This window comes from Emydura macquarii, unplaced genomic scaffold (assembly GCF_026122565.2).
Source record: "Emydura macquarii macquarii isolate MOO-44397 ecotype Brisbane River unplaced genomic scaffold, CSIRO-AGI_Emac_v2 contig_295, whole genome shotgun sequence".
In the NCBI taxonomy this organism is placed as follows: Eukaryota; Metazoa; Chordata; order Testudines; family Chelidae; genus Emydura; species Emydura macquarii.
In genome coordinates this window covers 3,467,509-3,484,534 of record NW_027130432.1, presented here as the reverse complement: position 1 = coordinate 3,484,534, position 17,026 = coordinate 3,467,509, and the positions used below count along the sequence as shown (strand labels likewise).

The 17,026-nt window shown below is 39.4% G+C and overlaps 1 protein-coding gene across 1 annotated transcript in view; it reads right to left on the bottom strand.

Annotated features, from left to right (window-relative positions):
* ADCY7 (adenylate cyclase 7) overlaps positions 1-17,026 on the bottom strand; it is a 61,767-nt gene that overhangs the window by 4,989 nt on the left and 39,752 nt on the right. The window contains exons 14-26 of the mRNA XM_067550770.1: positions 16,473-16,545; positions 14,823-14,920; positions 13,044-13,128; positions 10,808-10,952; positions 9,818-9,873; positions 8,910-9,002; positions 6,330-6,499; positions 4,532-4,613; positions 3,658-3,813; positions 2,884-3,030; positions 2,226-2,333; positions 832-946; positions 18-142 (exon numbers count right to left, since the gene is read on the bottom strand). Coding sequence (XP_067406871.1) covers positions 18-142; positions 832-946; positions 2,226-2,333; positions 2,884-3,030; positions 3,658-3,813; positions 4,532-4,613; positions 6,330-6,499; positions 8,910-9,002; positions 9,818-9,873; positions 10,808-10,952; positions 13,044-13,128; positions 14,823-14,920; positions 16,473-16,545 — 1,453 coding nt within the window. The remainder of the gene's footprint in view (positions 1-17; positions 143-831; positions 947-2,225; positions 2,334-2,883; positions 3,031-3,657; positions 3,814-4,531; positions 4,614-6,329; positions 6,500-8,909; positions 9,003-9,817; positions 9,874-10,807; positions 10,953-13,043; positions 13,129-14,822; positions 14,921-16,472; positions 16,546-17,026) is intronic.

Below are 17,026 nucleotides of genomic sequence, written 5' to 3'. Positions count from 1 at the left end.
AATGCCCATCTTTTTACCTGGATTTTTCCAAGTTCACCAGTGCTCTCCATTCTGCTAGCAACATTGACAGTGTTGCCCCAGATATCGTACTGGGGTTTACGAGCACCAATCACACCTGCGATTACAGGCCCATGGTTTATCCCTACAGAAATAAAAGTATGTGCCATTAGATTTAATATAATTTTGCATTTCATCAGAGGACCACAAAGTGATTTATAACCAGCAATGAATATAGCCTCACTGGGTGATAAGGAAGCACAGAGAGACAAAGTGACTTGTCCAGCAGAACATGGGAGGTTTATGGCAGAGCTGAGCATGCTGTCCAGATCTCCTAACTCACAACCTGTACTTTAAGCAAAAGTCCACCCTTCCTGCACTTTATGTAGAACACTGACAGTCTAACAACAATCCTAGAATTGCCATGTAACCAGCCATCAGTAAGCACACTGTCCATCTCTCTCTTCACCCCATACCCAACCAGCAAACACAGCTTGCGCGCTCTCCTCCGTTAGCAGCTGCAGCATTATTTCCTCACGCCCAGAGCCACTAGCACCAGAACTCTCCCTGAATATTGCAGGAATATCAAGATGGTGAGACTGTACAACCACATTCCAAGGTTAATTGTAGAACACTCACTGCTTGGCACATTTAAAAGCAAGACTAGACAATGTTCTGTCTAAGTATTTATACTATGCTTATTATCATAATATTAATGTTCAGTGTCAAGAGCAATTCAGCATTGACAAGTGGCTTGACCATCTAATAATCCTTTTCCATCCCTAGTTTTTGCAATGTTTGTAGCATTCACAGCTTGTATGAAACTGAACTTACCAACACGTAGACGGAAATTGTTAAAGGAATGTCTGTTGATGCCATCCAGTTTACTCATCAAGGCAATTCCGTACTCCACCATGATTCCAATATGAGCGTGCTGTCTCTCTTGGTCCTAGCAATTTGCAATGGATATTAATGCCTTAACATGCAAGATCATGTCAAGCTATCAGTGTAATGAATGGCAAACATCCGTCTCCAAAGACGATATCAGCATCAAAGCAGTGCAGTTACTATGTAGTGTGCTACAGCATCGCGAGTGGCCACTGTAATACTGTTTTCCGATGAAGTCCGGTACTATCAATAAATTATTACGTATCAATTTATAAAGACTAGAGGCCAAACCACGTCAAGATCCAGGTAAAATAATATACCATTACACAATCACAGCTCAGTTCAGATGAACATGCACAATAATTAAAATGAGTATTCAAGTAAATTGGCCTGGCTGGCAAAAGGAAAGCTTGATCTGTTTAGTATTCATAAAACTGGCTCTTTACATCTCTTTCCAGATTTCAGTGCAGATTTAAAATTAAATGTCCTGTACATACAGCACATGTATTCTTACTCCTCACCCCAAAACTTTCTCAAACACAGTAGGGCGGTGATGGTCCTGAACGAAAAGCCTGGTTTTAAACACCCCTTCGCTACAAGGTGTTTGAAATTTAGATCTGAATTTTGCTACTGAGCTTATTTTCTTTTTGTACCATGTTCCCTTCATATATGACAATTACATTAATCAATTTGCCATCAAATCCTGAATCCAAAGCAGACATGGTTGAGGTGGTTAATTCTTTGATATCAACAGTCCCTTGGTGTTCCCACAATTTGAGCTATTCTGGTGTGTGTCCAGGAATGTTTAGCTCCTGGAGTCAAAGATTCTTGAGAATTCAAAGAAAATCTACACAGGTTTTGGATTTAATATCTGCTCTTGGGGGCTGAACTACAGATAAACAAGAAAGTTAGTCAAAACCATTGGTTCCCAGATCTCCGAATGACAGAATAGCATAGAAACAGTTGTAAACAGCAAATTGATTTAAAAGGAAATAAGCTGGCACCAGCTTCACTGGTCTGGTATTCAGCAATGATGAATTCTCGATATGCAGGGTTCTAATTCCATCACATATGACGTCTTGGTGACATTTTATTTGTTCTTGACACCAGAACCCAAATATTGGAATTATAGCCTTAGTGTAGGCACATTTCAGAAATACATTATTTATAATATGTGACACAAAATGCAGCCTCAGAATATATGTCCTACCCTCCACTTCCATCCCTGAGACTGCTGATAATTTTCATCTTCCTTTCCCATTACACTCTATCACCTACACATACACAGATATGGACCATTAGAATTCTAAATGTGTTTATACTTCCAAAGGGTACTATACCTGGTTGTTCTCTTGGCCTGGGGCGACACTGAGGCCTGCTGCTGCCATGTAAGTGCTTCCAATGGTTTTGATTTTTTCAACACCACTAAATTTCGGTTTTAACAATAGCTGTTGGGAGGAAAGAAATCAAATTACAAATTGAGACCTTAAAGCTTTATATCCCCATGTGTTCTCACCAACCATCTTGTATTCCCTACCACATACATAAGATATACCTCTACAAACACTAAGTTACTTTATCGCAGAAAACATACATTTTAAATAACAAAGCGTGGAAGATTTCATTTGCTGCTGTTTCCCTTCACCTCCTGCATCTATCACCTTTTTTGGACACACATTATAGAAACATAGTAAATCTTGCAACCCCGTAATAAAATCTGTGACAGATTGGTATTTGCATCATGAGGAAAAACATTAGGTCTAGTTCATACTGTACTATGAAAGGGTTAGCTGATCTAACTGCATGAGTACATCACATGGAAATGAGTAGAATTTCACTTCCGAGACTGTAAGACTGAACTGAGAATCCTGGTTCATCTTACTACATTTTTTTCCCCACTTTTAACAGTTCCTACATTGAAAACACTGTTCTAGAAAGACATTTTATATTGTAATAACCACGTAAATCCACGCTATATTTGCCTAAAACTTGAAATACCTCATCAAAATCAGCAATGATTTCATTCAACAGCCGCAAGCACTCCAGTCCTTCTTTATTGACATCACATTCTGTATAGAATACCTTGAAATCAGGTACCGATGCAAACATGACACAGACACAGTCATAAGATTGATGGTACCAATCCTGTGGGAAAGCAATAGTAATTTCACAGTTACCCCTGTAACCAAAATTGCATCAGCCTTTAGTACCTTTAAAAACAACTATGACTAGAAATGAACCAACCTAACCCACTGAAACTCAGCAAAATTAACAGGATCACTTTATTTTCCTATTTTTATTTTATCAGAATTCTTAGCGCTGAGTATGAAATCCAGTCAGATGCCCCTGACTGCATTCTGCACTGTGACTGTTCTCTCTGTTCCCATCCTCCCAGCTCAGTCAAACCAGTGACTCACAATGCAGCAATGCTTGCTCTGTGAAGGTGTTGGCAGAATGAGGTGCAGTGTCTCAGAAGAGTTGCTATCAATGCCCATTTCTAATCTGGCATCAGGGAAATAGATGCTTTCTGCTCCTCAGCCAGCTCCTCATGGGAATCAAATGAATCCATCAAATGTGGTCTTTGGAGAGAGGTGAATCCTAACATCACTTCTGGGCTTGTGATCATACCGTGGGCCAAGGAGAGGGAGAGACAGAGGAAGCTAACACTAGCTTGTAACCTTTTCATGGGGGGAGAGGGGTGGGGGCAGGAGTCTTATTCTCTCAGGAGTCTTATTTACCATCCTTCCCACTGGTAGAGTAGTCTAAATATACCTCATTTAATTTGTCGCCAATAAAATGAGCAGCAACATGTGCCGGAAGGACATTTTCCAGCAACAGCCTGTTTACGTTCTCCATGGTTTCGAATTGTTCATGTTCTTTTTTAAATTTATTCTTCCACAGACAATCTAGTCGGCAATAATACTCAATCTGCAAACAAGAATTCACATAGTAAAATAAACCCACATAGCTCTGAGATAAGAGCGTATAGGTGAAGTGAAAGGGGGCAGTCACAGCCAAGTTTCATCAGGACTATTCAGACCCAAACGGCACTGAAATTGTGACTGTAAAACTGTGCAAGCCCCTGTTTTGAAAACAGAAGCCACATATACACAAGCCAACAGCCATTTGTGCATGCAACTCAACTGGCATCAAATGTGCGCTAGTCCAATTTGCATGTGTAGAGCATATTTGTATGTATATTTAATAATTATCATTCCATTTAATACTTGTATTTATTTTGAATATTGCACTGTCCCAAATCTCCCTGCCGGAGGGGTGGAAGATGATTTATAAAGACAATTGTGACAATTCAATGTAGATTCTGGGTGCCCCATTTTGTTAGTGCAATATCAGAAGCCACTTTTGAAAGTTTATGTCCTCAGTTAGAATCCAAAATACTATTGAAAAACATGTAAAAAACTTTCCCTCATTTCCCAACACTATAAAAATGATTTTTCAATGTCTAGGACCATCTACAGATATATAAAACAGGTACAAAATCATCATTTTAGAGATTAATTTAGATTAAAAAAAACTTTGGTGTCTTATTTAACTCAACTATCACTGAGTGAAAAGGATTGTGGGTTGGGTTTTTTTTTTTGTTTTTTTTGTTTTGTTTTTTTTGGCTTTTGTTTTAAATCCATACCTGTCTTGAAAATAGGATCAGAGTTAGGTAAAACAGAGCCAGGTATAAGTTAGTCATCAGTGTTGGATCTTTCATGAAAAGCCTAAAAAATAGAAAAGCAATATACAGTTGTCATTTTGAATACTTTGGAACCTCTAGATGTTTAAAAACAGAACCCCCTTGCATTCTCAAGTATTCTTTAAACAGAAACGACACAAGTGACAGACCCCCCAATTTTAACAGTCCCTCTGCTTATGGGTCCTGTCTTGACAAGCAAAATGGATATTTTTCAATCACATTGGTTCAACTGAGTTAGCTCCATGTGACTGAAAAGCCCTGTTAGCATATAAGCCAACATCCATGAAGCTGTGTTAACTGGTCATACGGTAGACACAGCTAGTGAACATGCCTTCACAGGTGGTTCCCATCTTAATGGGGCTTTTCAATCATGTTGAGCTAGCACATTTGAAAAGCACACTCCTTTTGCTCAGCAAGACATAACCACAGAGGCTTAAAATAGGAAACAACTTCCTTGCTTGTGTCGGGCAAAGAGACTAAGAGCTTGTCTACATGGAAATTGGAACTGAAATAACTAAATCAGCTGCAGTTCACGCCTTTAGGTACTTCAGGGCAAGTCTGAATGGACATACTTCTTTTGGAATAAGGGTATTCCATTTCAATATATTTTAAGTCCGCTTTTTATCAACAGAGTAATAACAGAATAGGTTACGTTATTCTGAAACAAGAGTATCCACTCACAGACTCGCACTGACATAATTAAAGGTGGAGATTACAGTTGATTTAGTTATTTTGGTTCCCGTTTCTGTTTTAGACCAGCCTGAACTCTCAGCACACTCAAACCATCTTTTGGCTTGATCCCACAGCCCAGATAACTGCCACACTACAAAACAACTGTGAGATTTGTACCCAACAGATTTGCAAACCAACATACCAAGCTTCCCACATGGTACACGTGAATTATTTCATGGCTTCTTTGCCCTGTTCAATTAGACTGGAGAAGTTAAAGGTTTGGTTTTTAAAGTATCTGGAATCAGGAAGGTAATTTAACAAGAAGTAACTGTTCTGCTGATAGAAGTGTTATGATTAGCATTGCTTTGCCAAACACATGTTCTCCACAAATGCTCACTCCCCCTCAAGCGCCAGGACAAACACCGGGTATACCATGAATATAAACTTCCTACCATTTTGTAACGTTTTAATGGACAACATAGACCCAAGTGCCCTACAGCTTGCCATGCCGTTCTCTCTCTCTGGGAAGTAGAGTACACAGCACAGTACCATATGTCACAGTACACAGCACAGCACAGTACCATACGTCACAGTACACAGCACAGTACCATACATGACATTGTGAGGTTTATTTTAGAAGACTATTTTAAAATGTGTGAAATGGGCAGCTATAGTAAGCTCACTAAGGTACCAGCGAAAGCAGATCTACTGACTGCATAACTCAATATTATGGAGAATACTGGAATTTTACAGAGGATTGTCTCCATATAGGTTGAGGCCAGCTTCCCATTATAGGCTGTTTTCAAACCCCCCTCACTAAAAATCCCCCAAATCCCTGAGATATCACATCCCACATCTCATCTCATGCATGGTACAATTTTTCTGGGAAGTCTAGAAAAAGGTCAGATTTTAAAAAAATTAAAAAAAAAAAAATTAAGATTATGATGTATGGTCCCAATGTGTCTGTCTCAAAGTACTGCAATACTTCAAAATTCCAATGAAAGTGCAGGAATCGACCAACCCTTTTCACAGAAAATCATTGTCCATTATTCGGAACTCCAGACCATACCTTGGAGTGGTACTGGTATCATTGGTGAAGACTGCACTCAAGTGATGGGTATTAAAGATGAAGATGTACACACTAACAGCGATGGATAGAAGGAGAACTTTGAGTTCGAAGCTCATCCGAAGGAATACGGAGCAAGCAATAAACCCTAATATGCAGCAATAAGTATAATACTGTAACAGAAGAAGTTAATGAGATGCTGAATAATTCACTCAGAGAACAAAGTACATTTTACTGCATGTAAAGTTAGGAAGTTCATGACTATCATATTTAGATCAAGTAAAGAATTAAAGCAGTTGTCAGATATAATCTATTTTTAAAAAATTCTACTAAAAGACAGAACTTAGGCTTTTACCAATTTACACTTAGATTTATCCAATATAAAACATCATTATATATATAAAAAAAAAGTTAAGCAATACCTGGTACAAATGAAAGTAAAAAGCTTTAGACAAGAGACTTTGTTTTAAAAATGGATTTCCATTAATGTTTTGAAGATCAAGACTAATTTAGAGAGACAACATAGTCTAGTGACGTAAGCAGAAGGCTGGGAACCAGGAACGTCAGGTACAGCTACACTATAGAAAAACACCATACCACAGCGAATGTCAGAGCCTGGATCAATTGACTCTGGCTTGTGCTTTGGAGCTAAAAGTAGCACTGTAGACATCCCCGTTTGGGCAGGAGCCCAGGCTCTGAAAATGAGCAACCCTGGTTCTGAGACTCACTGTGGTGAGGGTTTTTTGCAATGGAGATGTACCCTCAGAATTCTAATCTGATTTTTGACAGTGCAATCATGGGCAAGTCACAGCCCCTCTGTGCCTCAGTTTCCCCATCTTCAAAGTACAGATACTACTACTACTACTTATTTACCTACCTGCTGGGTGGCTTAATTAATTTTGTAAAGAATTTTGATGACCTGATCCAAAACCCAATGAAGTCAATAGGAAAACTCCCATTCACTTCAGTAGGCTTTGAATCAGACCTAAATATGGTTTCACTTTCAAAATATTTATCAGTTTTATAATCACATTCTTTGTTTCTTTTGAATATAAAAGAAAAAAACCATACAAGCACTGAACAAATTACTAAACTCATTGTACCATAATAGGGATAACAGTGCAGGTATAACAAAGATATAGAGGCAGAACAATAGAGCTATCACAATTTACACTAGCTGAGGCTCTGCCTAATAGCATGTGATATACTGTATTATACCAAACTTGTCCTCTTAAAAGACTGATTTTCATAGATTCAAAGGCTAGAAGGGACCATTGCGGTCATCTAGTCTGATCTGCCATGTCACACAGGCCATAGAACTAACTCAAAATAATTCCTAGAGCAGATCTTTTAGATCAACAGCCAATCTTGATTTAAAAATGGTCAGTGATGGAAAGTCCACTACGACCCTTGGAAAATTGTTCCAATGGACAATTACCCTCAATGACAAAAATGTACACCTTATTTCGAGTCTGGATTTGTCTAGCTTTAACTTCCAGCCATTGGATTATGTTATACCTCTCTCTCCTAGCTTGAAGACCATTATTAAATTATTTGTTCCCCAGGTAGATACTTACAGACTGCAATCAAGTCACCCTTCTTTCTATTAAGCTAAATAGTTTGAGCTCTGAGTCTATCTATAAGGCATGTCTTCTAACTCTTTAATCATTCTCGTGGCTCTTCTCTGAACCTTCTGCAGTTTTGTGGGCACCAGAACAGGACACTGTATTCCACCAGTGGACGAATCAGTGCCAAATACAAAAGTAAAATAACCTCTCTACTACTTAAGATTCTCCTGTTTATTCATCGCGCGATCACACTTTCAAAGGTGCTGAGCACTCAAAGCTTCCATCAGGACTTTAAGAGTCAACTTCACTACGGGTATGTCTACACTGCAGCTGGGAAGGTACCTCTCAGTGTGGGAAGAGAGACACATGCTCGTTCTGCTTGAGCCTGCACGTGAAAAATATCAGCATAGCTGGGGGTAACATGGGTGGCAGCTTGAGCTAACTGCCCCAGTACGTACTGGGGGCCTGGACGGTTTGTACTCAGGCAGCTAGCCCGAGCTACTACCCCTGCAGCTAAACTACTATTTTTAGCATGCTAGCTTAAGAGACCTAGAGCATGTCTGTCCACCCACACTGGAAAGCATCTTTCCAGCTGCAGTGTAGACATATCGTATGCAAGGTGGTCAGTGAATACCTAGATACCTTTTAAACCCTTTTCCCTCATACTACCAGTATTCCTAAATTCACATTACAGCCTAAATCAATATTTAAGTCATATCCACCATTTATGTTCTCACTACTTTTCTCAAATTCCAGTTTTGCTTTTTTAAAATCTGAAATTTCCAGAAAGAAAAGCTATAAAAGCACCTTCTGTAGATCCTACCTGATGCAGAAAAATATTATCTATCATAGACAGGATAGCTGGAATTGCAGAGGTGAAACTGTGAGCACTTAATAATTAAAAAGCTATATTTTCAAAGAGCAAGATACTAAGCACTCGCCAGCTGTCAATATTAAACCCAGCACTTGAAATGTGTGTATTTTAATCTTGGAAGAAAATTGGTGTTCTACTCACAGGCAAGGTGACATCCTTAATACAGTTTCCAGTAGAGTTCACAGTCATACTTTTTTCAGTAGGCTGATTCACAGGCAAGAAAGAATGGAAAAGCTGATTAGCAGCAGAACAGGATGTACCTTGCACACAAGCAGCACATCATTAGAGTGATGAGGGCTTGCACAAAAAAAAAAAAAAAAATCACGTCAAAACTTGTAACGTGTTTCAAAAATGGCTCTCTCAGAGCTGGGCAACCAAGTGAGAAAACTTAATCGTGACCATTTTGGTGACTCCTAAACAGAATTACACTTCTGAACACTCGGGGCCAAAAGCTGAATGCAATACCCACTGAAATCAATGGAAAGGCTCCCTTTGGACGTCAGTGGGAATTTGATCAGTCCTTAAGTAAATGATAACTATTCTTTCTTTTTAAAATATTTCCCACTTTTAAGGCACATTCTTTTCTGTTTGGGCTATAAAATGAAAAATCTACAAGACTGAACAAATGACTAAATTGCCCAATAGGATTCTTAATGAAGTTTAACAGATCATTAATAGTGTACACTACATTTTCCTGTACCAAACTGATCCCCCCCTCAGAACATCTGAATTTCCAAAGGTGGTGAATGCCCACAACTAGTGACTTCAGCTAGAGTCAGGAGTGCTCAATAGTTCTGAGAAGTTCTCGAAAGATGAACCACAAAACCATCTCTTGTAGACCCACATAATGCAGGAAGTTACATCTTCCGTCAGAGGAAACGGTTGGAAATACCTATTGACTGGAGTTAGCCTTTGTGTTTTCAATCGTTTAAAAGCTCTCCCTTCTCTTTATGAAAATCGGTTCTAGTGAACCTGCCAGCTGTCAACATTACACAGAGCATGCAAGGTCTCTCTTTTTATCTAGAAAATGGAAGTGGTGCTCTACCCACCACAAAGGTGACAACCTCATCACTTGATCTAGTAGCGTGTATGGATCTACGTTTTTTTCAGCAGACTGATTCATGGCAAGAAAGAATATAAAAGCTGATTAGTAGATGAGACGGAATGCGGCGGGAGGAGGGAGAGAGAGTCATTTCTTACATATTTGTACAGCACGTCTGATTGCCCTCCTGTAACATAAATGTTAAATAACAATGACAATGGCCTGTACACAAGCAGCACATTGTCACAGTGATCTGGGGTTGCAAGAAAAGTCATGTCAAAACTTGAGACACATTTTTCAGAAGTGAACCAGTTTTCAGAGCTGGGCAAGCAAGTGGATATTTTGGCAACTTCTCAACAGAATTTTTGCTTTTCAATTTTATAGGCCAAAAGTCTAATATAACATGTACACTGAAGTCAATAAAAAGACTCCCTTCAGACTTCAATGAGAATTGAATCAGACCCCAAATCCTGCAGTCCTTACTTAAGCCGAACTCCCACAATGGGAGTAACGACTGAGTAAACACTACTGGATATGACCATTAATATACCATAATGGCTTTGTTTTTAAACAGGAGTCAAATTTGTGCTTTTTTTGTTTCCCCCCTTACTGACCTTAGCTACTGTAATGAAGTGCTGTATTGCCTATACTACATAAAACCCCTAATCACTGAAGATGAATAATTTAGTGTTATAAAAAGCCAGAGTTCTGATAGCAATAGTAACTGTAATCAACGGATACTATAAACTGATAGCCTGAAACAAAGCGAATGTGATTTCCGATAGATTTCTGGTTCTACAAATCACTTGGATGTCTTTCCTCTGCATTCTATTTTGCACAATATACAGCATAATCAATGTTAAAAGAAAGTAATGAAAAGTTAAACATCCGAAAATAGGGCCAAGAACATGGTACTCGAGATAGGAGAGTATTGGGGTGGTCAAGCCTGCAAAGGTTACAACATGACACAAATGCAAAGAATAAAGATAAATGCAAACACTTACCATATTAAAAATGGCTATAATCAACAAGGCACCTATAGTGATGACTGCTAAAGGGAGTCTTACTAGAGGCATTGTTTCTACCTTATCTGAAATAGCACAAAGATGGCGCATAGAAGGCCACTGTTCTGAGCAGCATTTCTGTAAACAAAACAAATTTGTTTTAGTAAGATGACATGTAGGCTTTAGTGCACCAACAGTTCATGTTTCTAGATTCAAGAAAAAACCTTTTGTCCATTGCACAAACAAAAGTCTAAATACAGTATTAAACAATCACCAGGTCACGACGAGAAAACGTTATCTCTGTTTTAACAGAGCGGTGTTGTGCTCTAATGGTCAGAGCAAGAGACGAGAACCAAGACTCTTGGGTTGTATTCCCATCTCTGGAACTGACTCGCTGAGACACACTGGACAAATCACAACTATGCCTCAGTTTCCCCATTCATAAAACAGAAATAAATGCTTTCTTATTTCACTGGGGGGAAGGTGGGGGTGTTTTTTGAGACTCGGTTCATTTATGATTTCAAAAGAGCCTGATGTCATCTAATAAAGGTGCTAGAGAACTTATTATTATTAAAATGTTAACATTAAAATTTGCTAATTTTTTCTTTTATGCTTAAAACTAAAAGCGTAAAGGAGGCTGAATAAAATAAACCAATCATGCCCCAATACTCCCCTAAACCTACACTTCCTATTATGGAATAAATCTCTTCGCTAACACATACATTTACGTAGATTGCAAACACTGCCAATTGTACAAAGGCTAGTTATTCTGGAATATGAATCCAAACAGTTCCTTTGTAGAACCCGGCTGCCAAAATCAAGCGTAAATTTGTTTGTATGGATTTCTTCCTTTTTCTTCCCTCCTATGGCTCAACAAAATACATAATACAACATGTGCAATTCCAGAAGCTACTTGAGCCTGTAACAAAATTACCATTCATATACCAGGGTGCAGTGAATGCAGGATACTATTTCATCCATCCCATAATACGTCTACACTGCAGTTAGACACTTGTGGTTGGCCTGGGCTTGCAGGGCGCAGATTAAGGGGCTGTTAATTGTGATGTAGATGTTCAGGCTCAGGCTGGGAGCTCTGGGACCCTCCCACCATGCAGGGTCCTAGAAGCCAGGCTCCAGCCCAAGTTCAAATGTAGATACTGCAGTTTAAACAGCCCTGTAGCCTGAGATCTGCAAACCAGAGTGGGCTGGCATGGGCCAGCCACAGGTTTTTAATTGCAATATAGACATGCCCTAAATGGCTTAGGCCCTGGCTACCCAAGAGAATCATCTCTTTCGAAATTTTTTTTCACGGTAGCTGAGACCTGCAATGCTGAGACAAGCATCCCCATCCCGAGAGATGGCTGATGGCAGGACATTCTCAACAAAGCTTTAGAATTCACTTCCCTCCTTGGTCCAACAGAGCCAAGTTTGGTGACCTTAAGGACATTCGGTAAGACACCGTCCTGTTCTCACAGGCATTTCCTAGAGAAGGCTTATTTTGGGGGTGAGCAATGGGGAGGCTGGACTGGAGGATGTTGTCTCTTTTTGTACATCATATGGCTGTCCTCTGTTTTTGTGCAGCCTGTTTTAATTTTACTAAAAACAGCGATTACATACATTTGGTAATGTGTCTGGAATGCACCACAGCACAGTCAATTAAAAAAGAAGTCATTTTTCTTTCTCAAATTCTAGGTTTACTTACAACTGACTTTAAGAGCGATACCCTTCAGCCAGCTGTGGAATGCCACCATTACAACATTCATGGACTTGCATTTTTCATATTGCTTATGAATTCTTCTAAGACCCAGTCCTGAAAATCAATATGCATTCGAAACTCTCTTTGATTTTAATGCCAGTTCCAACACAGAAAACTACAGGATCCATAACTAGGATTACTACTAACCTGGGTCAAAACCCTGGAAAATCTGACTGCAAGAAAAGAAAGGACTTTTAAAGAATCCAGTTAAAAGAGTGATTCCAGTTGTATCACAGCATGTAAGAATTATGATCAGAATTTTCAAATGTGGGTGCCAGATGTTCAGTGCCTAAATCTATATTTTAGGCACCTAAATATAAATGTCCTGACTGTGGGAAGTGCTGAGCATCTGCAACTCCTGAGGTTTACAGGAGCTGTGGGTACTTAGCACCTCTGAAAATCAGGTTATTTATATTTAGAGGCCAAACTTTAGCCATCTGCTTTTGAAAATGTTGGCCTATGTTTTTACTTACCAGGCATTTATCAGCAAAACACACACACAAAATAAGCACAATTATGACTGCTACAATCCCAAACGAAAGTCCTAGTTTTGCAGTTCTAAAACAGAAAGGAGAACAAAGTCATATTGTCAGTGTCAAATCACAACTGACCAAACTACAGTCACTAATGCAATTTCCCATAAATAAAATAAATATCATTGCTGTTCTTTTGGCATTAGATGATCATGAGAAAGGGCCTTCCATGAATGTTTATTGTCCTCTCTTGGCAAAGATTCACTTTTGTGTATTCCACTCTCTCATTCAAATCATGTGCCATCCACATCCATGTGTAAGCCACAATGCCATCATTAGTACAACAGCAGTGAAAAACAGCTATGGTAGAAAAAAGGGGAAGTCAGCTGTCTCAGAGCTGTGACAAAGAGCCATTTACCAAACCAACATTCTCCTTTTTCAAGTTCCTCTATCATGTCTCCTCTTCCTCTCAAGGGAAAAGGAGCATGAGGCATATAGGTCATGTGCTCTCAGTGAAGATACTATTCTTTTATTAGTTATTTTCTGCTTAGCAGTAACACGCCTTTGTATTTTAGTCTCAAGTATTCTTTAGTGATGCTTTTTTGTGCTTGAGTTACAACCTATTGTCTGGCCTTAGAATCATATTAAGGAACTACATTAAGAATGGTCTCCATGATCAGATAGCAATGCTAAAGCTAATATTACTAACCTAATTCATAATCCTGACATTATCATTATAAGAGACGTTTGTGGTGAATTTCCTTAGTGCTCCACAGCCAATTACAGGTGTCTTGCCCTTCTCCCCCTGCATTCAGACTCTAGTCTTCTTCCTCCAAGCATCTCTGACGTCTGTCTCCATCCTGACTGCTTTAATCTTTGTCAATTTGGACCATCTCTACTCTCAACTGAACAACTGCCTCTTCTCTAGCCTCCACAAATCTTATCAGCTGGCTGTACAAAATAACATGGCTACCACTAATTTCCTCTCCTAGAATGAATACAACAAGATGAATTTAGAGTATTTTCCCAACATGAATTTATAGTCGTCCCCTAAGATTACAATGTATCGTTGCGCTGGTCACTCACATATTCAAAACCCTTCATTGATTTTCTCTTTTCTTCCATATTAAATTCAGGCTTCAAACCCTGCTAAACTGCCTGACCCTACTCCCCTTTGCTCATCTTCAGACAGAGTGGTGACGGTCAGAAAAACAATTGACTGCGCACGTTAATAGATCATCTTCCTGTGTGTATGGAGCACAGCCAAAATATGCTACTAAGGAAACAGTGTCCAAGTAAGTTAATGCAGCTGTCCTTGCTCAGGTGCAACAGCACCTATAAATGCAACATACTAATAAAGAGCATGTCACAATTAAGAATGAATCTGTATGTATATAACTATGAGGCCAGGTCTGCACTAAAAAGTTAGGTTGACCCAGCCATGTCATGCAGAGATGTGAAAAAGCCACACTCCTGAGTGACGCAGGTGAATCTACCAAACTCACAATGTAGACTGCTCTAGGTTGTCAGAAGAATTCTTTCGTTGTCCTAGCTACAGCCTAGGTGGAGGTGGACTAAATACAGTAACAGTAGAACCCCTCCTGACGGGAGTGCATGTCTATATTGAAGCGCTACTATAGCGGTTTAAGTGTAGACATAGCCTTAGCTACAGCCCTTCAGCATGACCTGGAAGAGCTAAAAGGGTTGTTCACATTAAAACCATGTTTTATCCAGAGAATCATTTAAAAGGTAAAGAAGTGCAAAAAACCACACACTTACTTTGGCATGACAAACATCTGTATCACAAATATACAGAGCAACACAAAACTGGCACAGGCAAAGTAATTCCTCAGTTTGGGAATGGGGATGGTGCGATACTGAAAGAAAGATTGTAATAATTTTAATAAGGATAATTCTAGAGTTCGTTGTTGTAAAACTACTACTTGTATTTTTTAATTCTATTGATAAGCAAATCTACCACACCAAGCATGATTGTACCATACTATTAAACCACGAATGTGGAGAGAAACCAACCAGCCTGACCAAATGTGCATTTAGACATCATTGAAGAAAAAGACCCTAGTCCAAAAGAATCAGTTTCTAACCAGCTAGGGACACACCTAAAGAGTAACTGCACAATAGATTATTACACAACATGTAGGTCAGCGCAGCTTCACAGAAGTCAGATACCAAACTAACCCTTATTATAAAAGAGTTGATTATATCATTATTTATTTGTATTATCCTTGTGCTTGGGGGCCCAGTATACAGGTGATGAAATCTGTTTTAAACTACCACACAAGAACCAGGGAAAAAAGGCTTCCCTAGCAGAAGTTCATTTCACTGAATGCTACATAAAACTGAGTTGAAACCTTGAGGACGCTGACCGCAGCCTCACAACAAAAAGGCCCTTGATGCAAGTTTTACTATAAATACATGTTATAGATCCATATTCCTCATGACTGTGTCCATATGCATAAATCACTCTGGGTTTATGAGGGATCTTCTCAAACTGGATCACTGAAGGTACAGGGATGGGTTGTGTGTCCTACTGAGGTCTGGGAAAGGGAGACCAATAGAATGGTGAAATACTGTGTACTTAAGAAGATTTGAGATTCAAGTCCTGCCTCCATTTAAGCCCTGATTCTTCTCTGACTCTGGACATTTTGGGTATCAAGGACAATGCTACCATTCACATAGGGTACCTACTGTACCTACCAAATAGAATACTGATGTGTAATGAAATGACCATGGAAAGCAGACTCCTATTTGCTACAATGTATGTAAAGATGTATTTAAAATACTTCTTATTGCGCTTTTATAATAAAGATGTTCAAACTAATTCTGGCCCCACTGCCAAAATGTCCATTGACTTCAAAGGGCCAAAGTTTAACCCTAGATTATTAACAGATTCCTTTAGTCCATATTTGTAACACTACCAAGAAAGAGAGAATAAACCAAGTGAACCAAGAGATCTGCATTACCTAAGATGTGTTTGGGGCTGCAGTCTTCTCAGGAACCACAAAGTAGGAATGAACGTACTTTCAGTTTCAACTGTCCTTTTTATGTTTCTAGTAAGCAGGTCTACACTGCAGCTGGGAGTGAGCCTCACTGAGTAGACAGACTCACACTCACGCCACTCAAAATAGCACAATCAAAATAGCATGGACATTGCAGCACAGATGGCAGCTCAGGCTAGCCACCCACGCTCAGACCCAGAGGGTCAAGCAGACTTGGACCCGGGCAGCTAGCCTGAGGCACCACCTGTTCCAAAACGTCCACACTTCTATGTTTTGCACGCTAGCTCAAGCCGAGCTAGTTGCGTGTGTCTCTACCAGGGCTGGGAGACATGCTCCCAGCTCCAATGTAGACATAATCCTTTAACTGTAATTTGGGGTAACAAAAAAGATTGCTTAATCTCTTACTAACCTCCTTTTCCAATCCTGATTCTACAAAAAACAGTGAGAATCCACAGAAGTCATCTGATTTACTGCACCAGGGTCTGCATTAAAATAGAAATAGCTTTTACAAAATGTATGCAATAAATTAACATAACAGAATGCAAAAATCATTTGTTTCAGGTTGGATTCCATGGTTCACATAGCCAATGGTTTGTGTATCACAGCATCATGTTTTTCTGAACAGCTGACAAAGCACTCTAAGAGCCTTTACATTTCAGCTAATAGCTCTCATGATTTTGCACCAGTTTAGAGGCTGGCCCAGAGATCCCTTTGGTGGTATAATCATCAGTACAAAAGGAATCCAGACTGAAACTTTCTTGGCAGAGGACTCTGCCATAAACGTGACAGGGTAAAGAGAGATGTTAGAGATGGATTAGATATACTAGATCGCTCGTGCCTTCACCCTGCAAATACCAACCATGTATTGGGGATGGTTTGAGTACAATTATATCAGCCTTGCCATAACCCAGTGGGAGGGTGACTCCCTCCCAATTCAAATGATTCTATGTTTGCATAGATCAT